Genomic DNA, 27,867 nt, shown 5'->3' with positions numbered 1-27,867 from the left:
AATCGGGCAACAATTGGGCTGCTATGGAGGTCTAGGGTACTTGCTCCCTATAGTGGATCCGAGCATTGACAAAGATTAGCATGGCAATGCTCTTATTTTTAACCTAGCACTGGCAAAAACTAAGTGATGTACTTTACACTTAGTCTGACCAGATACTGAACCCACCAGACCACCAGGGATCAACTCTTCCTCTCCCAGCCCAAGGTAAACAAGAGGGAGGGGGAATAAACTTTATCTATCTATCTATCTATCTATCTATCTATCTATCTATCTATCTATCTAGGTAGGTAGATAGGTATGTGAAATAGCCTTCCAGCTGAATTGGTAAGTGTTAACACAGTAAGGCAGTTTAAGCATGTGTGGGATAGGCATAAGGCTATCCTAGACTGAGGATATAGCCAGGGACTAATGAAAGTATTAAGAAAATTGGGCAGGCTAGATGGGCCAAACGGTTCTTATCTGCCTTCACATTCTGTGTTTCTATTTTTAATATGATCTACTGTCTTTAAACGCCCTACATTACAGCCCTTATTTTCCCTCTACACCCCATCCCTATTCCATTATATTAAATCCCTCACACACTACAGCTCCTACACTATACCTCCATCCTGTAACCCCGATGGACTACACCCTAATCCCCCTACACTACAGCTCCTATCCACCACACAACTGTAAAGTGCAGCCACTATCCCCCTACACTAAAGCCCTTATCCCCCTACACTACAGGGCCTGTCCCCTTTACACTATAACCCCTAACCCTATACCCTCTTCCCTACAGATCCTTGCTATATCGCTGTACTACCTACTACAAAAAACAAATCCTCGGCCAGTGTTCTGCAATCTGTCAAAGGGGAATGGAACAGGTTTGGGAGCGGGGCATAAATAAAGGACTTGCTTCTGGGCACCACATGACCTCGTTACCTGTCTGTGATAGATAGACACATACATACAGAGTTCCTGTAATACCTGTGCTTTATGTAATAGAATACATATTCCACTGATATGCTGTTTGGCTGCTTTTAACTTTAGCAGTTGCATCTGATTCAGTGTTTTTAAATGCTGCCCACGACCTCCCCTACATATCCCTGCAAGTTTTCTAAATTATTCCATTAAATTTAGGTGCAATTTTAATGATGAAAAAAAAAACGTTTTAGTGTAGATTATGGTGTATACGGCATTGTTACGACACTCGCCGCCTGGAGAGTGAAGCCGCCGTTTAGCCGATAGTCCCCTTTCTCCTGAAATGCAATTCCAGCATAACCGATCGTAAGACTCCCGACCGGAGCATACGAACACGGTCTCTCCCGATCAGCAATCCATCCGAAATCCTTCCACAGCTAGAAATAAACGAAAACGCTGTCCCAATAGTCAATCCCTCCACAAACGAGACAAAGCTCCGTTTTGAAGGTCAAGCAGAATGTCTTTAATGGGGGCTACCTGCCCAGTATTTATGCAGGTCTCCACCAGGTAGACACTCCCCTAGGGGACCTGGTGGAAGACTGTAAAATATATTAAGCAGTAGCCAATCGCAGTGGCTATATTACAAGCCCTCCCCATTTTACCCATAATACATCTCTGCCTATCCCGGAGATAATTAGGGAGAAACCTAATTAACTCCGAGGATAGGAACCATCGCCATTTTAAAACACAACACATAAAATGCAATAAAATACATAAAATCCGAAGTACCGAAGATATAGTGTTCGTGCAACGTATCCCCAGATAGCCTAAATCTGAGGGCATATTCCTGCCGAATAGCGCTCAGATCCGAAGTACACAGTCCAATCGCCATGGAGTCAAAGTCTCTCACAAGTCTTTCGGTGTACGAAGGACTCCATGGGACGGCTATCTGGGTGAGTTCATACGGATGAAGAAAACCCCCGAACGGGACAGTGTTCGTATGCCTCCAAGGGAATAGAAGGGGAGACGGCCGTCTTCAGCGGTGTTCGGTAGATAAAGAGTCCGTTTTAGATCCATGGGTTTTGCACCGAACACCGCTGATTCGCCTCGTGTCCAAAATGGCCGCCGCCTCGTGGTCGGCATACGAACGACGACCACCCGTACGATGGAATGGAGAGGTGTTTGCGGTGAACCACAGCGTTCTAATTTGTGGTCAAGGTGTTAATGAGCCGCACACCCCTCTCCTGGGTGGCCGATGTTCGGTAGTTTTACTCGGTACTTTAGGAAACGAAAAACCAACGGCGTACGGACAGGAAATCCACGAATCCAATGGGAACAGATGAACCCGCAATACAGGTCTAGGTAGCAGGGTTCGTCACACGGCTCCCCCCTTGTGGAACACTCCGGCAGACCCGGCTTGGCCCTTTAGCGGGTCAACGTGGGGATGACCGGACTAGGAAGTAGCAAGGACGTCGGTTTGCCGGGATAACCCATCTGCATTCCCATTCTGCTTACCGGGTCGGTAGCTGATGGTGAAGTTATATGGTTGTAATGCTAAACTCCACCGCAGCAGTCTACCATTGTCTCCCGAGACCCGGTTAAGCCAAACAAGGGGATTGTGGTCCGTGATAAGGGAAAATTCCTGTCCATACAAATAGGGGCTCAATTTCTTCAATGCCCAGACCAGGGCCAAACATTCTTTCTCCACTGCCGCATAACTCACTTCCCGGGGTAACAGCTTTCGACTGAGGTATGCGACAGGGTGTTCTCCTCCATCTTCCCCGACCTGGCTTAGCACAGCCCCCAGTCCATACATGGAAGCATCTGTATGGACGAGAAAACGTTTGTTAGGAAGGGGGGCAGCCAGGACAGGGGCATTCACGAGGGCCTGCTTAAGTGCTCGAAACGCAGCTTCACAAGCTGGAGACCACAGGACCTGCTTAGGGAGGTTCTTCTTAGTCAGGTCTGTCAGGGGTTTAGCTATCGAGCTATAGTCGGGGACAAAGCGTCTGTAATATCCTGCAGTCCCTAGGAAGGCCAATACTTGGGTCTTGGTTATGGGTGTGGGCCAGTTTGCTACTGCCTCTATCTTGGCCGGCTCTGGTCTCTGGCTCCCACACCCCACCCTGTGACCCAAGTATTGTACCTCAGCCATGCCTAGATGACACTTCTCTGGCTTCAACGTCAGGCCAGCGGCCCGAATTTTATCCAGCACTACCCCTACGTGTACCAGGTGTTCCTCCCAGGACTCACTGTAGATCGCAATATCATCCAGGTATGCACAAGCAAATTCCTGGAAGCCATCAAGGAGCCTATCCACCATTCGTTGGAAGGTAGCTGGGGCGTTCTTCATCCCAAATGGCATAACCTTAAATTGGTATAAGCCAAAGGGGGTGACGAAGGCCGACTTGGGGATGGCGTCCTTGGCCAGGGGAATCTGCCAGTAGCCCTTACACAGGTCTATGGTGGTCAGGTAGCGTCCCCTGGCAATGCGGTCTAATAGCTCGTCTACCCGTGGCATCGGGTAGGCGTCAGTGGTGGTCCGCTCGTTGAGCCTCCTGTAGTCTACACAGAACCGGGTGGTCCCATCTTTCTTAGGCACCAGGACTACAGGGGAGGCCCAAGGGCTATCGGAGTGCTCGATGACCCCAAGCTGGGTCATCTCCTCTATCTCCTTCCGCATTCCTTCTCGGACTGCTTCAGGGATACGGTAAGGGGGTTGTCGTAAGGGGTTCTGTCCAGGGGTCTCTACCTTATGTACAGCTAGGGTAGTGTAGCCGGGTTCTTGGGAGAACGTCGCCTGCTTCTCCCACAGAAGCTGTCTCGCCTGTTCCTTCTCCGCGGGGCTTAACCTGTCCCCTAGCTGTACGAGCTCGGTCAGATCCGTCTGGGCACCTCTGGCTAATAGGTCGGGTAAGGGTAAGCTTTCGGTATCGTCTGCAGCGGGGGCACACACTGCGGCTACATCCTCAGGTCGTTCCTGATACTCTTTTAGCATGTTCACATGAAAGGATCGCTGGATCCTGTCATCTGAACAGCTGGCTATAAGGTACGTAGTATCGCACACCTGGGCTAATACTTTATACGGGCCCTGCCAAGATGCCTGCATCTTGTTCGCCTTCACAGGTTTGAGCACCAGTACCTTCTGCCCAACCTGGAATACTCGCTGTCGGGCACCCCGATCGTACCATTCCTTCTGTCTCCCCTGGGCCCCCTGGAGATTCTCTCTTACCATCAGAGACAGTTTCTCCATGCGGTCCCGAAGTTCCAGAACATACGGTACTATGGGGGTACCTTCCTGCTCCGTCTCCCCCTCCCAGTGGCCTCTAATGAGATCTAGAGGTCCGCGGACCCTTCTCCCATAAAGCAGCTCAAAGGGGGAGAACCCAGTAGATTCCTGGGGCACCTCTCTGTAGGCAAACAACAGATGAGGCAGGAATCGCTCCCAGTCTCGGCAAGTGTCAGAAAAGGTCCTCAGCATCTGCTTGAGGGTGCCATTAAATCGCTCGCAGAGACCGTTAGTCTGTGGATGGTATGGGGAACTAAGTATCGGTTTAATGCCGCACACCCTCCACAGCTGCTGGGTGAGCACAGCGGTAAATTGGGTTCCCTGGTCGGAGAGAATCTCTTGAGGGAACCCGACCCTGGTAAAAATCCTAACCAGGGCGTCAGCAACTGTCTCTGCCTCTATGTTAGACAGCGCTACTGCCTCTGGATAGCGAGTGGCATAGTCCACCACGGTGAGAATGTATTTCTTACCAGATGGACTAGCCCTGGCCAGTGGACCCACAATATCAACGGCTATGCGGGCAAAGGGCTCCCCAATAATAGGCATCGACATAAGCCTACCTTTTGGGTGGTCCCCCCGCTTCCCTACCCGTTGACAAGTGTCACACGTGCTACAATATATCCGCACAGCCTGGTTAATACCTGGCCAAAAAAAGTTCTGCATAATCCTATGGCCTGTGCGGCGGGACCCTAGATGACCGGCTAGCGGGACATCATGCCCTATCCGCAGAATCTCCCGCCGGTATTTCGCGGGCACTACCAGCTGTCGATTCGGCGGAGGGGCAACACTTTTCTGGGACGGCTTAGGGATCCGATATAACCTGTCCCCCACCCACTCATACCGCTCCCCCTCTGCTCCTTCCTCTCCAGTGTCTGCTCTGCCTCTATACCTCTGGAGAGATGGGTCTGTCTGGGTTTCCCTCCCGAACTCCTCCGGGGAATCCCAACTAGCTAACGTCGGCCCTGGGGTGTCAGTCGGGGAATCGGTTCTTACCTGGGTCTCAGCAGCAGGTGGGCCGGTTCCAGCAGCACGGGTCTGAGCACGGGTAGTCACTGGGTTGGCTTCGCCAGGTCCCATAGTAGCATAGGCGGAAATCAAAGGGGCCAAATCATTTCCCAGCAAAACATCGGCAGGCAAGTCCTTCATAACCCCCACATTCACATGTCCAGCTCCCGCTCCCCAGTCCAAATGAACCCGGGCAACAGGCAGACGGAACACGGCGCCTCCTGCCACCCTTACTGCCACAGTATTCCCGGTGTGTTGGTGTTCCGAAACCAGGTTCTTTTGAAGTAAGGTCATAGTAGCTCCGGTGTCTCTTAGACCAGTGACCTCTTTCCCGTTCAACTTAACGGTCTGCCTGTGGTGTTGGCGGTTGTCCTGCTGAGCTGCGTGAACTGGGTCTGCTTCGTGAAGGAAACCCCAAAACTCCTCCTGCTCAAGGCAGTGAGCAGAAGGCTGAGGTGACTGCTGGGCTCCGCCGGCTGGGTTCCTCCAGGATGGTGCTTGGTTGGCGTTGTTTAAAGGGCATTCCGGTCTTTTATGTCCCATCTGCTTGCACCCAAAGCACTGGACCTGGTTGGAGTAACCCCGTTTGTTGAAGCGGGCTGACTGCCCATGGTTGGTTGCTGGCGGTATAGCGGGGGTACGTTGTGCTGGGGGGTGATATAGGTTGGTGGTTGGAGGTGCTGCCGGTTTGTATTCCACTCGGGCAGGGACCTTGGCTGCTGTCTGATCGAGTTTACGGGCATCAGTGTATTCGTCAGCCAGACGAGCAGCTTCATGGAAGGTAGCGGGTTTACGGTCCCTGACCCACTCTCGAACTCCTGCAGGTAATTTGTCAAAGCAGTGTTCTAGCAGGAACACTTGCAGCACCTCTTCCCCAGTTACCGCTCGACACCCTGTCATCCAGTGGGCTGCCGTGCGGTGTACCCGGCAGGCCCATTCCACATAGGAATCACCAGCCTGTTTATTATTGTCCCGGAATCGCCTCCGGTACGCCTCAGGGGTAACAGCGTACCGGGTCAACAGAGCATCTTTTACTGTCCGGTAGCTAGTGAGTTCCTCCTCTGGGATGGCCCGAAAGGCTTCACTAGCCCGGCCGGATAACTTCCCAGAGAGGATAGGAACCCATTCTTCTGCGGGTACCTGGTGTAAAGCACACTGTCGTTCAAAGTCCGCCAGGAACCCGTCTATCTCTCCTTCAGTCTCAATAAAGTTTTTAAAAGCAGCAAATGGTACCTTTTTCTTCCCATTGTTATTATGGGGTACCTCTGCTGTTGCAGCTCCGCTTCTCTGGAGCGCCTGTTGTGCTGTTACTGCGGCTTGTACTTGCACCACAATATCCGCTGCAGGGTTGGGGCCAAAGTGTGCCAGCCTGATCTGAACTGCCCGGTTAAACGCTATTTCCTCGGGTGTTAGATCCAGCAGGCCAGGCACATTAGCTATCTCCCTTCCCTGTGCTGTATCCATCTCTACCAATATAGCAATAATCTCTCTTTTCTTGAGATTGCTCGCTGATCGTCCTCTGCGCTCCAAAATGTCTTTAAGGGTAGCACGCCTTAACTCCTCATATTGCATTTCCAATCCGGGGTGTGTAGCTGGCCTTCAGGGCGGTGGGATTCATCCCGTCGCTTGCCACCAATTGTTACGACACTCGCCGCCTGGAGAGTGAAGCCGCCGTTTAGCCGATAGTCCCCTTTCTCCTGAAATGCAATTCCAGCATAACCGATCGTAAGACTCCCGACCGGAGCATACGAACACGGTCTCTCCCGATCAGCAATCCATCCGAAATCCTTCCACAGCTAGAAATAAACGAAAACGCTGTCCCAATAGTCAATCCCTCCACAAACGAGACAAAGCTCCGTTTTGAAGGTCAAGCAGAATGTCTTTAATGGGGGCTACCTGCCCAGTATTTATGCAGGTCTCCACCAGGTAGACACTCCCCTAGGGGACCTGGTGGAAGACTGTAAAATATATTAAGCAGTAGCCAATCGCAGTGGCTATATTACAAGCCCTCCCCATTTTACCCATAATACATCTCTGCCTATCCCGGAGATAATTAGGGAGAAACCTAATTAACTCCGAGGATAGGAACCATCGCCATTTTAAAACACAACACATAAAATGCAATAAAATACATAAAATCCGAAGTACCGAAGATATAGTGTTCGTGCAACGTATCCCCAGATAGCCTAAATCTGAGGGCATATTCCTGCCGAATAGCGCTCAGATCCGAAGTACACAGTCCAATCGCCATGGAGTCAAAGTCTCTCACAAGTCTTTCGGTGTACGAAGGACTCCATGGGACGGCTATCTGGGTGAGTTCATACGGATGAAGAAAACCCCCGAACGGGACAGTGTTCGTATGCCTCCAAGGGAATAGAAGGGGAGACGGCCGTCTTCAGCGGTGTTCGGTAGATAAAGAGTCCGTTTTAGATCCATGGGTTTTGCACCGAACACCGCTGATTCGCCTCGTGTCCAAAATGGCCGCCGCCTCGTGGTCGGCATACGAACGACGACCACCCGTACGATGGAATGGAGAGGTGTTTGCGGTGAACCACAGCGTTCTAATTTGTGGTCAAGGTGTTAATGAGCCGCACACCCCTCTCCTGGGTGGCCGATGTTCGGTAGTTTTACTCGGTACTTTAGGAAACGAAAAACCAACGGCGTACGGACAGGAAATCCACGAATCCAATGGGAACAGATGAACCCGCAATACAGGTCTAGGTAGCAGGGTTCGTCACAGGCATTTCAGAATGTTTGTAAACAATAGGCACCAAGATACTTCCGGGTGGCAGAACACGAGCGGCTTCTACTGACCTGAAGCACCAGAGACAGCAGAGAGGTGAGAGATTAAAGACATTTATAGGGGAAAGTCTATATAAAAGTTATCAGTGAGAGATGCGGGTTCATACAGCACTGCTCCCACAGAAGTTTACATTGTAATACTTTGTGCAGCTGGGGGTAGCTTACTTACCAACATTGCTTGTAATGTGCTGGGACAAGAGAAGGAGCAGGTTTGCATTGGGAGAGGGCAGGTGGAAAATGGGTGGTGTCATCCCAGCATGCATCAGGATGACTGCTCCTATAAGGCAGCTAGCAACTGAATACCATATGCAGGATGTGTTGTACTTTATGGTAACTTTTGTCTGGTATCCACAGAAGTGGATCATCAGAGAGAAAAAAACATGAGATGATAGGGAAGAGACCAAAATTGGGACTGTCCATTCAAAAGCAGGACTGTTGGCAAGTATTGGTAGGTGCTCTCCTATAGCATTCGGTGGGGCTGCCAGTGAAGTAGTGTTGTGGCTTGGCACAGGCATGAAAAGCAGAGAGGGGAGGGTAGTGCCAGTGAGAGCAGAGGCGCGTCCAGGGGAAGGGCTCACCTTTCACTAGAGGAAGACCAGGTGTAGCCCCAGAGGGACCCACACAGGACTCTGGAGCAGAGCTACTCCGCTGTCAGGACCTCCTCCTGCATCCCTTCCTGACTTTCTCTCTGACTACCGAGTGCACTTCTCTCCAAATCGGATTAACCAGGGTTCCACCAGTGTTCTAAAACCCCGCAAGTTTTCGGGCTCAGGTGCCGGGAGCAGCCACCATGGACAGAGCTCACTCCAAGTTGGTTATCGAGGTTCTCCAACACTTCGAGGTGAATGAGAGCTGCGGACTGACCATTGAGCAGGTCCGGAGGAGCAGAGAGAAGAATGAACCTAACGGTGAGTACTACTACCTGAGCCCGCACTAACCTTTAACTGAGTGAACCTCACTGAGTCACTTACACTCCTTTACTACACCTCACCTGTCATCAGACTCATCTGACAGAGGGTCACCCAGGCTGCACCGAGCAGGGGAAACAGAGGTGGAATGCTATTTAAAACTTTTTTGTTTTTTGTTTTGTTTTAATAACAAAAAAAGTCCCAACTCCTGGCCTGTCAAACTGGAGTGAAAGGATCAAGATAGGAAGCTTTATGAGGAATTGCACCTTGTGTATTAATGTAGAGAGTGTATAGAATGCTTCGGCTTTTGCCACCCGGAAGAACGTCTATTATTGTTGTGACGTCATGGTGAATTATCGTATATTTGTGAAACATGATCCTCCCTCTTCAAAATGGTGTCTCTCATCACATGCTTGGTTATAGAGAATTTGCTAATCCACATTAAGTAGTGCAAACTTGGCAGCAGTACAGATTCAGTACTCATTCATTTCTTTCCAGTTGACCTACTATGTAAGTAAAGTTTGCATCACATGCAGCTTTAATAATAGGCTGCTGCCAGGGTATAAAACATTTAAACAAGCCCACTTATATAATCTGGATAGGGCATCTGGAACTCCTCACCAGGGTTGTAGGCCATCAACATCTGGAGGCCAGAGATTGAGATCCCTGATGAAATGTATTCACTATAAACTGAATTGCAGCAAATTAAAACACAGTGGCAAAATTTAAGTAAAAAGAGTCAAAATGGAAAGTGGTGTAAAATCCTTACAGCCACTGAAAAAAACACTCCTGTGACTTATCGGAGTTCAGCACCGATGTGCCTTGGCAATGGCCATGTTCCTTCCCCCATAGTAAAGCATGTATAATGTTTTACATTGGGCTTTTGGGTGACGCAGGACATCCCCATGTGTAGCATGAGGACAACCAGCTTCAGTTAGGCGACCTAAAGTCTCCTAACAGTCCGGAAGTCCCTCTAGTGGCTGTCTAGTAGACAACCACTAGAGGTGGAGCTAACCCTGCAAGGTAATTATTGAATTTTTTCAAAAACTGCAATAATTACTTTTGCAGGGTTAATTGACCTGGGACAGTGCACCTAGACCACTTCAATGAGCTGAAGTGGTCTTGGTGGCTGTAGTGTCTCTTTAAACTGCTTCCAGAGACTCCTCAATTAATGTTTTCCTGCTGTTACCTCCAAAGGTGCATCTATAGTGAATGGGTGGGGTGCTCAGCCCAAGAGGGGTTTCCTCTTGTAGAAATACATTGGAATTGAAAAAACTGAATGCGTGTCTTTGTGGGTTCTTATAAACTCTCCACTTTTACATTCTCGCGTATACAGGATGAGGACATGATAAAATGTGGTCAAGATAACCCAGACGTTGAGCAGCAGTTATAGTTAAGCAGTGCTGTTAAACAGTCTTTGTATTTAACCAGTTATATTGTGGTTATTTTATATTTCATGATGCAAACCTTGCTATACTCCTACATTGGCACACATGTATATCTTCCGCATTGAACAGGTTAAAACCAAAGGTAAAAGATTATTGATAAGGCATTGGATGACCTTTCTATCTATTTTAGGCCCGTGGGAAAGTTAGTGAAATTATCAATAATGCAATTGTGCACTATCGAGATGACTTGGACCTGCAGAATCTAATTGACTTTGGGCAGAAAGAGGTGAGTGTATCTAGCCTTCGGTATTATAATATTCATATGTGTAATAGTCAATATGGGCGTCCCAAGTAAATAAATGTTAGTGTAGATATAGTCCCCGTATGAATTCATGATTTTAGTCCTATCTTAAATTGGCTTACTCCAACAATTTTTTTTTATTATTTTGGGTTTATTTGGGCATTTATCACTTGGTAACTAGTCCATAAAAGTGCAGGTATCTCTGTATGTGCAGCTTTTCAAGCACAAATGCTGCACATTCAGATTCCTTCCACCATGACCAACTCTAAAAGCTGACAATCCTATAGACTGTAAGCTCGTTTGAGCAGGGCCCTCTTCAACCTATCGTTTCTTTAAGTTTTCTTGTAATTGTCCTATTTGTAGTTAAATCCCCCATCTAATAATATTGTAAAGCACTACGGAATCTGTTGGCGCTATATAAATGGCGATAATAATAATAATGGTGGTTGGAGTAACCCTTTAAGTTATCAAATTCTAATAATGTATGTGCTTTAAAAAAACATAGAAGGGAAATGTCAATTTTGGCAAAGATTATTATACTTTAATTTCAAAAAATGATTGTTATCTTTTTGTTTTATACCAAATTCTTTTTTTCCTGCTTCCTGGTAAAATGCATGCAAAAATAAAAAGAAAAAATATTTGTGCTCCAGTGGAAACTTCATTACTTACTCACTACTTCACTGCTGTAGCCAGTAGCAATGCTTAATAATCATGCTCACTATTTTTAAGATAACCGCTGTCTCAGATCTGTGTAGCAGTAAATTTCAAACCATTTAAATTGGTCATACGTACGTTTATAAGTTTACAGTAAGTTTAATATTTTTGTAACTGTTCGAGGTGAGAGAAAAGTATTGTAACGTGTTGCCCATCCCTGTGAAACCCCATGGGTTAACAGCGTGCATCCATCACTACATTCCTTCCTCCAATCTTAACCATTACTTTTTCTTCCTCTTGGAGTGCGCCAAGCAAAGCAGTATCTTATTGCCCTTCCGGCCAAGACTGTGCACTTGCAGTGAAATATAGTTTTTCCAGACCAGAAATTGGACTATTGAATGTTCTATTAAAGCAGATCATGTGAGGCAAAGGCTCTTCCAAAGTAAACGTGTATTTAAGTGGTACATTGCCATGAAGCATGTGACATGCATGGTTATGCGGGCTGAGCATATGGCTCCTGACCTGAAACGTGGCCATCTTACACTGTTACTGGCAAAGTTAAGATTCATTTTGTGCTTATGCGTTCCCATTCCTGCACTGTGGGTGGTAAATCAGGTCTTCTATGCTTCAGATAAAATACAGGAAAAATGCAGAAATGTTTCTAGTTTATTACAGGTAATTTGTACAAATTGTATTTTATTCTAAAGTTTGATGTTAGTAGTTGCTGTATTTTGTAGTAGGCTGCTGCCCATATAAATCAATTAATTCATTTATATCACACATTATGAGAGAATTCATATCACGCACTATGAGAACCTTCATGCCTGTCTAACTAGTCTTGTGTGATTTTTTTTTTTTTTTTCATGTTTGTCGCAATGTCCTAACCCCGGGTGCTAGTTCAGCTGCTGTGGTGCTATCTCATACAAGGACTGGTCCCAAAATATGTATTTCAACTGCTCTTCAGAGAACCTCAGCCGTGAACGTTGTTCAGTTCCGTATTCGTGCTGTCTACACGAAGAGGACCAGGTGAGCTCTAAAGTAGAGATGGAGAGAATCTGTATATAAAACTTTTATATTTATAAAGTGACTACTTACCATTGTGTATTACGCACACATTCATAATGACTTGTACTTAATGAAATATACCTGAACTCACAATATATGTTTCCACCTTTACTCTAGCAGAATAGAATTTCAAGGTTTTATTAATTGTCAGTAAATGATGACCCGCCAAGCTTGCTGTGCATGTTAGATCCAGATGTGATATTCCTCTTCAGTGATTTGAAGTGGTCATGGTGCTTGGATCCTGTATGCTGGGGTCACCTGGTGCTGTCCTTCCATTCATAATTCAACCATTTCTAATGCTAAACAAGAGTCTGCAGCAGCAAATCCCCTCTGTGCTGCTTGGGCTATTGAGGAAGCATCAGCCTGAACATCAATTGACAGCTGTGATTGCAAGCGAGTGTCAACTTTTTTTTCCTCATTCCTTAAATTTGCTCAATAATGGTTTAACATTGAATGGAGAATAATTCCCCAATATAGTGGACCAGTCGTATTGGGTAAAACAAGAGAACTGTTTATATAGAAAACACATGTATTTATACCCATACACACATCAGGGGGTATTTAGCCAGAACAATACAAACCACTCCCTGGTCTCTTGGTGTCTGCGACATAATTAGATTAAGATGGATAATTTAATTAACTGCTGGACCAGAACCATTACACAAGATGTTACATAATATAATAATTAAAACAATAGCTTTCATCCAGCTCAACATTTTATAGAATAACTCATCAATATCACAATGTACCCCCCACATGCTTTACCTTGTTTTAAGCTGGCAATTGGGCCCATAGTCTGTAAACAGAAGGCTGCAGCATTGAGATTTCCATGGAATTGTATAAGATGGAGTTTTAAGTTTAAACATTTATCATTGAAAGTTTTTTTCTTTTATATATATTTTGTCAACAAAATAGAATACAAAAAAGAAGGCACATTAGGCGTATTGCATAGGTATAACGAGATATAAGTGAATGTACATAGTGATAAATCTGTTTCTTTTTGACCATAGCTGTCTGTAAGTACTTTTAAAAGGCCCAATGCAATACAAAGGATGAGTGAGAGAAAATTCTAAGTTAACATACTTTTCTCTTTCTTAAATACAGAATTAGAGGCTTTCTCCATGTAAAAAAAAAAAAAAAAGATCTTGGAGAGAATGAAAAGCTTGAATTAATTGGCATAGACTTTGTATCGCGCTCTTGTCTGTCCTGCAAGGGTATGCTTCCTTAAAGGGCAGTCATTAATATGCCAGACAAACTTCACATTGAGATATATTGCTGGAAATCTCTGTTGCCAAATGACTTAAAATAGCACTTTTATTCCCTTTAGTGCCGGAGGTGTTATACCGTATTGAAAGGATTTAACTGGCTGTTAATAACACGTGCTGCCAGCAAGCAATATGTTATTGTCATATACAAAAAAATACATTGCCCACACAATGAAGGTCTAGCTTTCAACCTATGTACAGGGGGTAAAAAGGTTTCATAAAGTGAATGTATGATTTTTATATGTACAGTGCCCGCACAATGCATTTAAAAAGGATTTGTGCATGAATCTACTAATTAGAATACTATTTAAATAATCTGTTATCCTAGTCTATGAAGGGGGTTATACAGTGCCCTCCACTCATTTTGGCACCCTTGGTAAATATGAGCCAAGAAGACTGTGAAAATGTGTCTTTATTGTTTGATCTTTTGTTCAAAACATACTCTGCTCTCATGGATATTAAACAATTGCAAACACAAAACCGGTTTATCCAAAATATATATTTGAGGCACAATTATTGGCACCCTAATGAATTCATATAAGAAAAATATATTTTGAAGTATATTTTCACTGATAGTTTGCATAGTATACCAGAGTGACTAGGAAATTGTTCAAGCATGACTACTTGTTTCATATGGGTATAAATATGAGGTAGCACGTAGGCCAAATCACAATGGGTAAGACCAATCTGTATAGTTGTGATGTACGTCAAAGGGTTGTTGAGCTTCACAAAATGGGAGGTGGCTATAAGAAAATAGCAAAGGCATTGAGAAAACCCTCGGGGCTATAGTTAAGAAGTTCCAGTCAACTGGAAATGTTATGAGTCAACCTGGGAGAGGACGTGTCTATATTGTCTCAATGCACAAAAGATGATTTTTCAAGTGGCCACATAATCTCCAAGGATCACAGCTGGAGAATTGCAGAAGTTAGTTGTGTCTTGGGGTCAGAACGTCTCCAAAACTATAATCCACTGTCACCTACACCACTACATGTTGTTTGGAAAGGTTTTAAGGGAAAAAGATAAAAAAAAATTTCAGTTTGCCAGACACTACTGGAACTTCATATGTGTCAGGATCGGGACAGGGATCCAACACGCAGAGTACAGACAGTAGAAAGGTACGTATACCGGACCTTAGAATGGCCGGACTAACGTACGGAGATAGAGAGAATGGTCAAAGACAAGCCGAGATCGAGGGAACGAGAAGACAGGTAAGCGAGGAACAAGCCGAGTCAAAGGGTAACAGAGATAAGCAGAGTAATACAAACAAGCCGGGTCGGAACCAAAAGGATAATTGGAATACAAGAGCGCTGAGTGACTAGACAGGCTAGAACCACGACAGGGCAATGAGCAAATGGAAGAAGCACTGTTAAATACCCTGGCTCAGGAGAGTAGACACGCCTCCGACGAGTCCTGATTAGTTTCCAGACAATTGAGTGACAGGTCGGTCCGGGTTGGCGTCATGACGTCGACTGCTGGGCGTCGTGTTACAAAAGGAAGTGGATCCCTCGTGGCCGGCGTGTAAATGGCCGGGAGGACCGCGAGGAACGGAGGAAACAGCCCTTCTGGACGGATAAACTTCTAAGTCTCTACCTCTCTCAGAGGTAGAGACTTCAGGTACCCAGGAAGGAACCGGGACGAGATGGGAAGCGGGAGTGAAACGCCCTGCGGAGGCGAGGAGCATGAACATCCTCTTGAGGTACCCAACTCCTCTCTTCAGGACCATATCCTTTCCAGTCGACCAGATATTGTACTCTCCCCCGGGAGATTCGAGAATCGATGATAGAGTTGACCTCAAACTCCTCCTGACCCTCCACCTGAACAGAGCGAGGAGAAGATACCGTGGAGGAAAATCTGTTGCAGACTAGCGGTTTCAGCAATGAAACATGAAAGGAGTTAGGGATGCGTAAGGCAGATGGGAGAGCTAGACGATACGCAACTGGGTTAATCCGAGTCAGAACCCTGTAAGGTCCAATATAACGAGGAGCGAACTTCATGGAAGGTACTTTTAAACGAATGTTTCTAGTACTCAACCATACTCTATCGCCTGGAACAAAAACCGGAGCCGACCTTCTACGTTTATCAGCGTGTTTCTTAACCAGCATAGAATTGTGCAGAATAATTTGTCGAGTCTGATCCCACAACTTCCTCAAATTGGCAACATGAACATCAACCGACGGTACCCCTTGGGAAGGAGAAACCGAGGGAAGAATGGATGGATGAAAGCCATAATTCATGAAGAAGGGGCTTGAATGAGTAGAATCACAAACGAGATTGTTGTGCGCGAACTCCGCCAAGGAATCAAACCGACCCAATCGTCCTGGTGTTCGGAAACCAAACAACGTAAATATTGTTCAATCTTTTGGTTGGTGCGTTCAGCAGCTCCGTTAGACTGAGGATGATAGGCGGAAGAGAAATTCAATTTGATACCCAGTTGAGAGCAGAAGGATCTCCAAAAACGAGAAACAAATTGGGAACCTCTGTCAGATACAATTTGGGAGGGTATCCCACGTAAACGAAAATCTCCCTTGCAAATATCTCTGCCAACTCGGGAGAAGACGGAAGTTTAGGCAGAGGAACGAAGTGAGCCATCTTGGTGAATCTGTCAACCACGGTGAGGATAACAGTCTGTTTTTTAGATATAGGTAAATCGACAATAAAGTCCATAGCCAAACAGGACCATGGCTTTTCTGGAACCTCTAAGCACAAATCCACATGGAAGCGTATGAGGTTGCTTGGTCTTAGTACAAACCTCACACGCACCGATGAAATCTTTAATATCCCTACGTAAAGCAGGCCACCAGAAGTCTTTAGAGATCAAAGCGCACGTCTTGCGAATGCCAGGATGTCCAGCCACCTTGCTGTTGTGGAAACATTGTAACAGTTCCAGTTGAAGAGCAGGGGGAACGAAATGCCGACCCCCGGGAGTCTGTTTAGGGGCTAGATGTTGCAGCTTTAAGATCTCGGCAAGTAACGGAGAGTGAATCCTGAGATTCGTGTTAGCGATAATATTGCATTTCGGAACTATAGAGGAAAGAACAGGTTCAGATATAGTAGAAGGTTCATATTGGCGAGACAAAGCTCGGCTTTAGAGTTCTTAGAACCAGGTCTATAAGTAAGCACATAATCGAAGTGGGTCAGGAATAAGGACCAACGAGCTTGTCTGGCGGACAGTCGCTTAGCCTCCCCAATATAGGACAAGTTCTTGTGCCCCCAATAAATGTCTCCACTCCTTTAAAGCCATAATGACCGCTAATAATTCCCTGTCACCGATGTCATATCTGCTCTCAGGCCCAGACAGTTTCTTGGAAAAAAAAAACGCAAGGGTGTAGTGGTTTGTCCACCCCTAACCTTTGTGACAGAATAGCACCTACGCCTGTCTCAGAGGCATCGACCTCGAGTAGGAACGGCAGAGTCGTATCAGGATGGACTAAAATTGGAGCAGAAGCAAAAAGTTCCTTGAGAGTCTTGAAAGCAACGAGAGCTTCAGTAGACCAAGTCTTAGTGTCAGCCCCCTGTTTGGTCATATTGGTAATAGGCGCAATAATAGAGGAGTATCCCTTAATGAAGCGCCTATAATAATTGGAGAAACCAATAAACCTCTGAATAGCCTTGAGTCCCTTAGGCAATGGCCAATCTAAAATAGACTGGAGTTTGTCGGGATCCATCTTAAAGCCTTCCCCAGAAATCACGTAACCAAGAAAGTCTATCTGAGACTGGTCAAAACTACATTTCTCCAATTTGCAGTATAACCCATGTTGAAGAAGTTTGTGTAATTCCTTTCTGACTTGTCTGTGGTGGGTCTGCATCTCTCTAGAGTGTATAAGTATGTCGTCCAGGTACACAATAACACAATCATGTTGAAATTCCCTAAGAACTTCATTAATCAAATCCTGAAATACTGCCGGTGCGTTACAAAGACCAAAAGGCATGACCGTGTATTCATAATGCCCATAACGGGTATTGAACGCTGTCATCCACTCGTGTCCTTGCTGGATTCTCACCAAGTTATATGCCCCTCTGAGATCCAACTTGGTGAAAATTTTAGAGCCCTTTAGGCGATCAAACAGCTCGGTAATCAAGGGGATCGGATAGGCATTTCTGATGGTTATTTTATTCAAACCTCGGTAATCAATGCAAGGTCTTAGGGAACCATCCTTCTTTTTAACAAAAAAAAAAACCAGCCCAGGCAGGAGAAGAAGATCTCCTAATGAATCCTTTGTCTAGATTCTCCCGAATATATTCCTCTAGAACTGAATTCTCTTTGGTGGATAGAGGATATACATTGCCCCTCGGAGGCATGGTACCAGGTAGTAGATTAATTTTACAATCAAAAGTCCTGTGTGGAGGTAGAGTGTCAGCATTCTTTTTGTCGAATACTGCTTTTAAATCCAGGTACAGAGGCGGTATCTGTATATCTGTAGACTGGGTAGAACTACCTGGTGTGTTAATTACACCCAATGGAGAAACCCTCCGTAAACACCTCTCCTGGCAACCCTGGCCCCATGAGAGTATCTCCCCTAACTCCCAATCAATAATAGGGTTATGTCTCTTTAACCATGGGTAACCCAGGACTATGGGAACAGAAGGGGACGAAATAAGCATAAGCGATAAGTCTTCCTCGTGTAAGATACCAACAGTTAAGTTAACGGGTATGGTTTCACGAAAGATAACAGGCTCAAGTAAAGGTCTACCATCTATGGTCTCAACGGCCAAGGGTGTATCCCTTAACTGGGATGGGATAGTGTGTTTAGTAGCAAAGGCCTGGTCGATAAAATTCTCAGCAGCTCCGGAATCTATCAAAGCCATGGTCTTTAGTACTCCCTTCTCCCAAGTTAAAGAAACTGGTAGCAGAAGCCTGTGATCTTTATAATTATGAGTAGAGGACAAAATAGAAACACCCAAGGCCTGTCCTCTAGAGAAACTTAGGTGCGGGCGTTTCCCGAGCGATTAGGGCAATTCAGGCGTAAGTGACCTCTGACTCCACAATACATACACAATCCCTCCCTTCTCCTGTACTGTCTCTCCTCTTCTGAGAGGCGAGTATTGCCTATCTGCATAGGTTCAGGAAACAGTGAGGTAGTGGAATCAAGGCTTTGAAATGCGGGAGCTAATTTAAAGGAAGGTCTAAAGTTCCTCTCTCGAGTGTTCTGTCTCTCTCTTAAACGCTCATCAATACGAGAAATTAACGAAATTAAATCCTCCAAATTTTCAGGAAGCTCTCTAGTAGCAACCTCGTCAAGGATTACATCTGATAGGCCGTTCAAAAATACATCTATATAAGCCTGCTCATTCCACTTAACTTCTGCCGGCAAAGACCTGAACTCTAGTGCATAATCCACAAGTGTTCGGTTCTCTTGTCTCAGGCGCAAAAGTAATCTAGCTGCATTGACCTTTCTACCAGGAGGGTCAAAAGTTCTTCTAAAGGCAGCTACAAAGGCATTATAATTATATACTAACGGGTTATCATTCTCCCATAATGGGTTGGCCCATCTCAGAGCTCTCTCAATGAGTAAGGTAATAATAAACCCAACTTTCGCCCTATCTGTAGGATAGGAGCGAGGTTGTAATTCAAAGTGGATACTGATCTGGTTTAAAAAACCACGACACTTCTCAGGTGAACCACCATAACGTACTGGTGGGGTAATACGGGAAGAGGCACCTACAGTGGCTACCTCTAGGCCTGAACTCACAGGGGAATTAGAAGTAGTACGCGTCTCCTCTGGTGGGTTATTAGCACGAGATAATAACGCCTGTAGTGCTAGGGCCATCTGATCCATTCTGTGTTCCATGGCTTCAAACCTAGGATCGGAAGGACCAAGCTGACTGTTTGTACTTGCAGGATCCATTGGCCCTGTCGTAATGTCAGGATCGGGACAGGGATCCAACACGCAGAGTACAGACAGTAGAAAGGTACGTATACCGGACCTTAGAATGGCCGGACTAACGTACGGAGATAGAGAGAATGGTCAAAGACAAGCCGAGGTCGAGGGAACGAGAAGACAGGTAAGCGAGGAACAAGCCGAGTCAAAGGGTAACAGAGATAAGCAGAGTAATACAAACAAGCCGGGTCGGAACCAAAAGGATAATTGGAATACAAGAGCGCTGAGTGACTAGACAGGCTAGAACCACGACAGGGCAATGAGCAAATGGAAGAAGCACTGTTAAATACCCTGGCTCAGGAGAGTAGACACGCCTCCGACGAGTCCTGATTAGTTTCCAGACAATTGAGTGACAGGTCGGTCCGGGTTGGCGTCATGACGTCGACTGCTGGGCGTCGTGTTACAAAAGGAAGTGGATCCCTCGCGGCCGGCGTGTAAATGGCCGGGAGGACCGCGAGGAACGGAGGAAACAGCCCTTCTGGACGGATAAACTTCTAAGTCTCTACCTCTCTCAGAGGTAGAGACTTCAGGTACCCTGACAATATGGGATTGTGCTCTATGGTCTGGTGAAACCAAAATAGAGCTTTTGACAATAAACACCAGAGGTGGGTTTGGTGCACACAGACTATCTCATGCCCATGGGTAAATATGGTGGTGGCTCTGTAATGGTTTGGGGTTGTTTTTTTTTTGCCAGAGGGCCTGTGCATTTTGTTGGGATACGTGGACTCTGTCAAATATCAACAGATAATAAATGAACACCTGACTGCCTCTGCCAGAAAACTTAAAATGGGTCATGGTTGGATCTTCCAGCAGGACAATCATCCAAAACATTAATCAAAATCAATACAGCAGTAGTTTACTGACCACAAAATCAAAGTCCTGTCATGGCCATCCCAGTTCCCCATCTCAAACCCAATAGAAAACCTGTGGAGTAAACTGAAGACGAGAGTCCACCAGCGTTGATCTTGAAATTTTAAAAAATCTGGAGAGATTCTTTATACATTGCCATGTATTCTCTAACCTCTTCAGGCATTACAGGAGAAGACTTAGAGTTGTTATCTTGGCAAAGAGAGGTAGCACAAAGTATTAAAAGGGTGCCAAAAATTGTTCCACACAAATTTTTTTATAAACCTGTTGTGTTTGTAATTGTTTGATATCCATGAGAGCAGAGTATTTTTGTGTGTTTTTTTAACAGAAGATCGGAAGGTTAAACTATAAAGACAATGTTTCAGAGCCGTGTGTGGGCTCATATTTATCCATTGCGCCAATATTAGTGGAGGGCACTATGTACCCCTACTCCATTCCTTAGTTTCATAAACTAGGATAACAGATCATTTAAATAATATTCTAATTATAAGATTTGTGCTCATTTCCCTCATTAAATGCATTGAACAAAATGCCTGTTCATTTGTCTATTAATTTAATGGACATTTGACTCATTTAACACAGCTGAAAGGGATTTGTGGACAAGTCTACTTACTAGCTAACTGCAGGACAGATATAACCGGGTGCATTTACTAAACACCAAATTTTGTCCGGAATGGAGCAGTTTCAATGAAAATTATGGAATTCAGAGTTTTCCTTTAATATTGTATTGATATATTTCCAAGTAAAGTTGTTTTGATTTGGGGATTTTTAAAATATTTTTACATGAACACTCTAAAGAAGGCAAAAAAGTATATCCCCAGTTGTTGAAGAACTGCTTTATTGCTCTACCAGTTGTTAGGCTGGTAAAGCATCATGAGAGTTTTAGTTCTGCAGCAGTTAGTGCTTTACTTTTTGGCCACCCCTAACGTGAATCATTTTTCTCCTGTCCTCCCTAGCATAATATATAAAAGTACGCATGCAGACAGAATTTATGATTCATTCTTCATTTCATTCAAGATTTGTTCAATAATAGAATTTGATTTTGCTCTTACAAGCATACATCTTGTACTTTCCCAGGCTGTCATCAACACCATGTGTGGGCAGGGCATGCAGTCGCTGGACTACATGGAGGCTGGAGTACATATCCATACTAATGGTTGCATTGACAGACTGGTTAACTGGTTACATACCAACCTGTTCCTGCTGGGAGGGGTAGCTCTGGGGTTTGCCATTCCTCAGGTAATACAACATATTCTCAAAGAGACTAATAAGTATTGTGTTTTAGAAGGTGTGCTGTCAAGAAAACATTTTAACAGATTATCATGCCACAATAGTATCCAGTTTTTAGCCATCTGTATGAATAGTGGAGCCTCATTTGTTCCCAAGCTGGTTAGTTTTAAAGCGGCACTGTCACGCATAACTTAACTTACTCCTATTGTTTCCTCTTCTCTTCCTCTCTCAGAATCTGTTCTTATTTTCCTCATTTCTGATCTAGTTTTCTTTAAAACATAAAACAAAAGTATGGACAACTTTGTCTTGTCTAATTTTTCCTCTGCCTGACTTTCTCTGACACAAGGAGGGGCTTAAAGCGGCACTCATGCCGAATCACGTTTTTTTTTAACCCGCCTCCACTATATCCTTAGTCACCCTCAAATGCCCCTAGGCCCCCCATATTACCTATTTTTTATTCTTTATTTTCTGCCCCGATCTTTATTCAGGGCGCCGCCATCTTTGTGTGGGTAGATGAAGTCCCTGTGGGACACGTCATTTGCCCACACTAGATAGCACTGAGATTCCCGCACATGCCCAGTGAAACACCTGGACATGCGAACGGGAATTTCATCCATTCATCAGACAGACGAATGAATGAATAGAAAAATCAGACGAACAAACTAACACCGAATATCAGTGTTCGTTTGTTCAGTTTATTACAAGGAGGGAGCTACCGGCACGCACAGTGGCGTACACACAACCCATGGGGCCCCGGTGCGAAAACTGATCCGTGGGCCCCCCCGCGCGCGCGTGCGCTTACTCTGCGCGGGCTGGGGCCGCAACACATGGCGGCGGGCACCTGGTCGCAGGGCTGCGACCCCTGCGACCACGTTATGTACGCCAGTGCATGCATAAACACATACACTTAAAGGACCACTACAGACACCCAGATCACATCAGCTCAATGAAGTGGTCTGGGTGCCAGGTCTCTCTAGTTTTAACCCTGCAGCTGAAAACATAGCAGTTTCAGAGAAACTGCTATGTTTCACTGAGGGTTAATCCAGCTTCTAGAGGCTGTCTCATTGACAGCCGCTAGAGGATTTTCTGCGTTTCTCACTGTGAAAATCACAGTGAGAAGACGCTGAACGTCCATAGGAAAGCATTGAGTAATGCTTTCCTATGGGCGGTTTGAATGCGCGCGTGGCTCTTGCCACGCATGCGCATTCGGAGCTGAGAGACGGATCGGGGCGGAGAGATCCCCAGCGCCAATGGAGTCCGGCACTGGAGAAAGGTAAGTGCTTAAGACACACATGCACACATTAACTGACAGACACACACTCAGTGACAAACATACATACACACTCACTAACAGACACACACTCTAACACTAACACGCACACTCCAACACACACTCTAATACTAACACACACACACACTCTAACACTAAGACAAACACTCTAACACTTACACACACACACTCACTAACATACACTCACTAACATACACACACACACACACTAACACACACTCACACACACTCACTAACATACACTCACACTAACATACACTCACACTAACATACACTCACACTAACACACACACACACTAACGAACATACACTAACACACACATACACTCACACACACTCACAAACATACACTCACTAACATACACTCACTAACATACACTCACTAACATACACTCACACTAACACACACTCACACTAACACACACTCACACTAACACACACTCACACTAACACACACTCACTAACATACACTCTCACACACACACGTTTTTTTTTGTTTTTTTTTCTATTTAATCCCCCCAGCCTCCTTACCTGTGGGAGAGCTGAGGGGATTCCCTGGGGTCCAGTGGTGTCACCCGGCGGGCAGTCAGGCTGGCGGGCGCGCGAGGGAGCACTCTCCCCTGAGTGCTCCCTCTTCAGCTCCCTCGCGCGCCGCGTACTGATGCCGGAGCCGGAAGATGACGTCATCTTCCGGCTCCGGTTTCAGTGCGGTGCGCGAGGGAGCTGAAGAGGGAGCACTCAGGGGAGAGTGCTCCCTCGCGCGCCCGCCAGCCTGACTGCCTGCCGGGTGTAAGCAGGGCCAGCCTCGGGGGGCCCGGAGGTGGCCGGCTCCTGGGCCCCCCAGGAGAAGAGGCTGGCCCAGTGAGTACATACCTGGGTCGCAGGGCGGCCGGGCCCCCTGGTGGGCCGGGCCCGGTCGCAGCCGCGACCCCTGCGACCCCGGTATGTACGCCACTGGGCACGCAGCTCCCTCCTTGTAATATGTAAAGATAGAAGCGGCAGGGAGCAGTGCTCCCCACCACTTCATAAGCCCCCCAGGTCCCCCTCTCACTCTATTGGGGTCAATATGACCCCCATAATAGCACAAGGGAGATTAAAATCTCCCGAATGCCCCTACTCGCTATACCGCGAGTAGGGGCATGTATACTAAACAGTGAGCAGCCTGTGGCTGCTCACTGTAGAAAAAAAATTACATAAATTACAATAAGGGGGGCGGACCTATTGTCCTCCCCCCCGTCCCCCACCCCTGAGCGGCGGGTGGGGGCCATGTAGATAATGAGGGGGGGGGACCTACTGTCTTCCCCCCCCGGCCCCCACCCCTGAGCGGCAGGTGGGCGCCATGAAGATGAGGGGGGGGACCTACTGTACTTCTGTCCTCCCCCGGCCCCACACCCCTGAGCGGTGGGTGGGGGCCCTAGATAAGAATGGTGGGGGGGACCTACTGTCCCCCCCCCTCCCCGGCCCCCACCCCTGAGCGGCAGGTGGGGGCCCTAAATGAAAATCCCCCCCCCAATCAAGGAGACTAGGGGTCCCAAGACCCTAGTCACCCCCCCCCCCCAAATCAAACTATCCCCTACCTACCCCCCTCACCCTAAAAGTAGTGAGGGGGGAATAAAATAACTAACCTGTAAAGAAAAATTAAACTTACCATTTGACGTCTTCTTTTTTCTAAAATCTTCATTTTTCAGCCCCAAAAAAGGCCAAATAAAAAGCCATCATACCCGTCGAACTTAAAATAAAATAAAAAAACCCGAGCGCAAAAAAAAACAGACGAAAAAGAAAAAACCAGAGCGCAAAAAAATAATCCATCTTCACCCATGGAGGGCTCCGTGCAGACTGAGCTACACAGGGCGGGGAAGGCTTATAAAGCCTTGCCCCGCCCTGCAATTAGGCTAAGAACACTCTGATTGGTGGGTTTAAGCCAATCAGAGTGCTCTTTGTCATTTTACACAGCGTTGGAAAGTTCTTTGGAATTTTAACACGCTGTGTAAAATGACACAGAGTACTGTGATTGGATTGGATTTCAAGCCACCTAATCACAGTGCTCTGTGTCATTTTACATAGCGTTTTGGTTTTGTTTTTTTACAGTGAGCAGCCACAGGCTGCTTACTAGACATGCCCCTACTTAGTATTAGTAAATGTGGCTGAAAGAACAATTTAGGTCTTTCAGCCTTTTAGTAGATAGCTCCCTGATACCGTGGGAATTAGGGAGTTATCTACTAAGCGGCTGCAAGATGCAGCCGCGGCAATGAATAGGATCGGAGTTTCATTAATTCGTATAAAATTCCGATACGAACAAAGTGCCGAATTGTGTTCTAAAAGAAACGAACATACTGTTCTCATTGAGTTAGAACGCAATTCGGCAGTTTCGTCTAAAATGACACGAAGCATCGCAGGAACACAGAGGAAAGGTAAGAATTATGGGAAAATTGCTCTGACCAGCGGAAATGAAGCACACTTTGCTCCTCCGCTGGTCAGAGCTTGTTAAGCGGAGGAATCCTCCATAAGGCAGGCATGAGTCCCTACTTTGTCTTAGGATTTTAAAGAAAACTAAAGAAGACAGGAAGAAAAGAATAACAGATCCTGAGAGAGGGGAAGAAGAGGAAGAGATTGCGGAAAGGTAAGTTCGGCATGACAGTGCCGCTTTAAGTCAGTTAGTTACATTTCCTGTGTCAGAGAAAGTTTTCTCACAATACTCACCCTCCTCCATGTTCTTGCGTTACTTAATTCACCATTCCCGAACATCCAGTCATTTAGACTAGGGTGCCAGCCAAATAATCAATATTGAATTTTAACACTAAAATTTACCTATATAGCTGCTGCTGCTGTATGAAACACACACAGGTTTATTTTCCCTAAGAATTCGAATGCTGTAAAGCTCAGCGTAAGTCTCTATACTAGGTATTGTGGAACTCCTTGCGGGAAAGAACACCAGCCATACTACGAGAGTACATTCACTGGACTACTTTAGTTGTAATTCCAGAAGCAGTAATACTCTGGAACTGTTTGCACCAAAGTAACTTTTAACGTAAACATTTTCCCCAAACATTCCAGAGGTTGCTAAATTACATTTGCCTATTTAAACAAGACAAAATGAGTAAGTTCACACATTTACACAACAAATAATTTTAAAAAGAAAATCAACATTTTGTGGGTTTTTAATGCATGATTTTTTATTTTATTTTTTTTTTCTTCTTTTTGTTTCTTTGGAAAAGTTGGTTGGGATTCTTCTTTCTCAAATCCTGATCAACCAAATCCAGGACCAGATAAAACTTCAGAAGTACAACCTTCAACACAGAGCAGATCCTTGGTACTGACATAGAGAGAAGTGGCTGCGCCCCACACTGCTGTGAAATGGATATACTGCTCCAGAACTGGGGGACAGTCTGTGCAGGATGTGTGAGCAGGGTTTGAATGTTTCTAAAAGCTAAACTCTATCTTGACAGAATGCTGAGCTTACCAAACAAATATTTATCTGTCATGAATAGAGACTGGAGCAAAGATGGCTTACTGTTTAAAATGACTGAAGAACCATAAGACTGCATTGTGCTCAAGTGAAGAAGTGAGCATTCAGCACGTGTGATGTTGCAGTTACATTCATACTATGGTTAAAACTAACCCCGGCTTATATTTTATTGTTGGATATGAAATGCTAACACGTTCTGTAAAAAGTAAGGGTTTAAAGTTATAATTTTAAAGTGGAATAGTCCTTTATAAAACATGTAGCTCAGTAAACTTCAGATAGGAGTTCAGATTTAATTAATTTACTGAATTGGTAGAATTATCAGCAAATGAATGAATTAAAATACATACATGGCAGAACCCTTGTTTTACCATCGCAGTGAATGCGAGACGATGGGGGTGTATCTGCCTGCAGTGCAAATTACAATGGCCTTTTTATTTATATGTCCATTCAATTTTAAAAGTAAGGTGATACTTTTTCCTTTCTGTATATTTTCTGTTTGCTTCTATTTTGCAGGGTTGTATTGAAATATGTTTTTATTTTCTCAAAATGGAATGGTGTAGTCCAAATTTTCTCAAAATTAATGTTACTAGTCAAAGTGCACCAGGACAGGTTCAAATATGTATTATAATGAAATATGCACATTGCAGGAAGAAAATCATCAAAACGTCTATAGATTTAAACATGTGTTAACTTGAATCCTTTAGCATCCTCCAAGATGACTGCCTCAGTTGATCCTAGAGGGTGCACATGCCCAACCCTGTTAGATGAGCTTTCTTAAACCAGAAACTGCCTTTTCTTGTTTTTCATTTAATGTAGTTTCTACATTTTTGGTATAAATGTTACATATTATTTTACCTCCAGAGTGGAATTCAGTGCATGGTGGCAAAACTGCATAGCTAATCACTGCTCTAAACTTGCTTTCCCCCAAGGAATCATGCAGGTCTAAAATAAGCAATAGAGCATTATTTCATTATAGTCATACACAAAGAGGAAGCACCTGTCATAACATATACAGTATTGTTCATTACATGTGTAATGATTTAAAAAAACACAGATATTCCTCTGTAGACAATCTCCAATCGTGCTATTCCCCTTGGTTGCAGCAAGGAAGTGGCTGAATTAGTTGCTTAAAGGAACACTATAGTCACCTAAATTACTTTAGTTAAATAAAGCAGTTTTAGTGTATAGATCATTCCCCTGCGATTTCACTGCTCAATTCACTGCCATTTAGGAGTTAAATCACTTTGTTTCTGTTTATGCAGCCCTAGCCACACCTCTCCTGGCTATGATTGACAGAGCCTGCATGAAAATAAAAAAATGGTTTCACTTTCAAACAGATGTAATTTACCTTAAATATCTGTATCTCAATCTCTAAATTGAACTTTAATCACATACAGGAGGCTGTTGCAGGGTCTAGCAAGCTAAAAACATAGCAGGGGATAAGAAAATCTTAATTAAACAGAACTTGCAATAAAGAAAGCCTAAATAGGGCTCTCTTTACAGGAAGTGTTTATGGAAGGCTGTGCAAGTCACATGCAGGGAGGTGTGACTAGGGTT

General features: G+C 45.2%; 1 protein-coding gene across 1 annotated transcript in view; it reads left to right on the top strand.

The window, feature by feature from the left end:
• The window catches only part of TSPAN33 (tetraspanin 33), a 69,549-nt gene extending 41,980 nt beyond the window's left edge, over positions 1-27,569 (top strand). Inside the window, exons 5-8 of the mRNA XM_063448322.1 lie at positions 10,483-10,578; positions 12,145-12,273; positions 21,401-21,562; positions 26,060-27,569. Coding sequence (XP_063304392.1) covers positions 10,483-10,578; positions 12,145-12,273; positions 21,401-21,562; positions 26,060-26,161 — 489 coding nt within the window. The 3' untranslated portion in view covers positions 26,162-27,569. The remainder of the gene's footprint in view (positions 1-10,482; positions 10,579-12,144; positions 12,274-21,400; positions 21,563-26,059) is intronic.
• The last annotated feature ends 298 nt before the right edge of the window (positions 27,570-27,867 follow it).

Source organism: Pelobates fuscus, chromosome 3 (assembly GCF_036172605.1).
Source record: "Pelobates fuscus isolate aPelFus1 chromosome 3, aPelFus1.pri, whole genome shotgun sequence".
NCBI lineage: Eukaryota > Metazoa > Chordata > Amphibia > Anura > Pelobatidae > Pelobates > Pelobates fuscus.
This window is presented reverse-complemented; position numbering and strand designations above follow the sequence as displayed.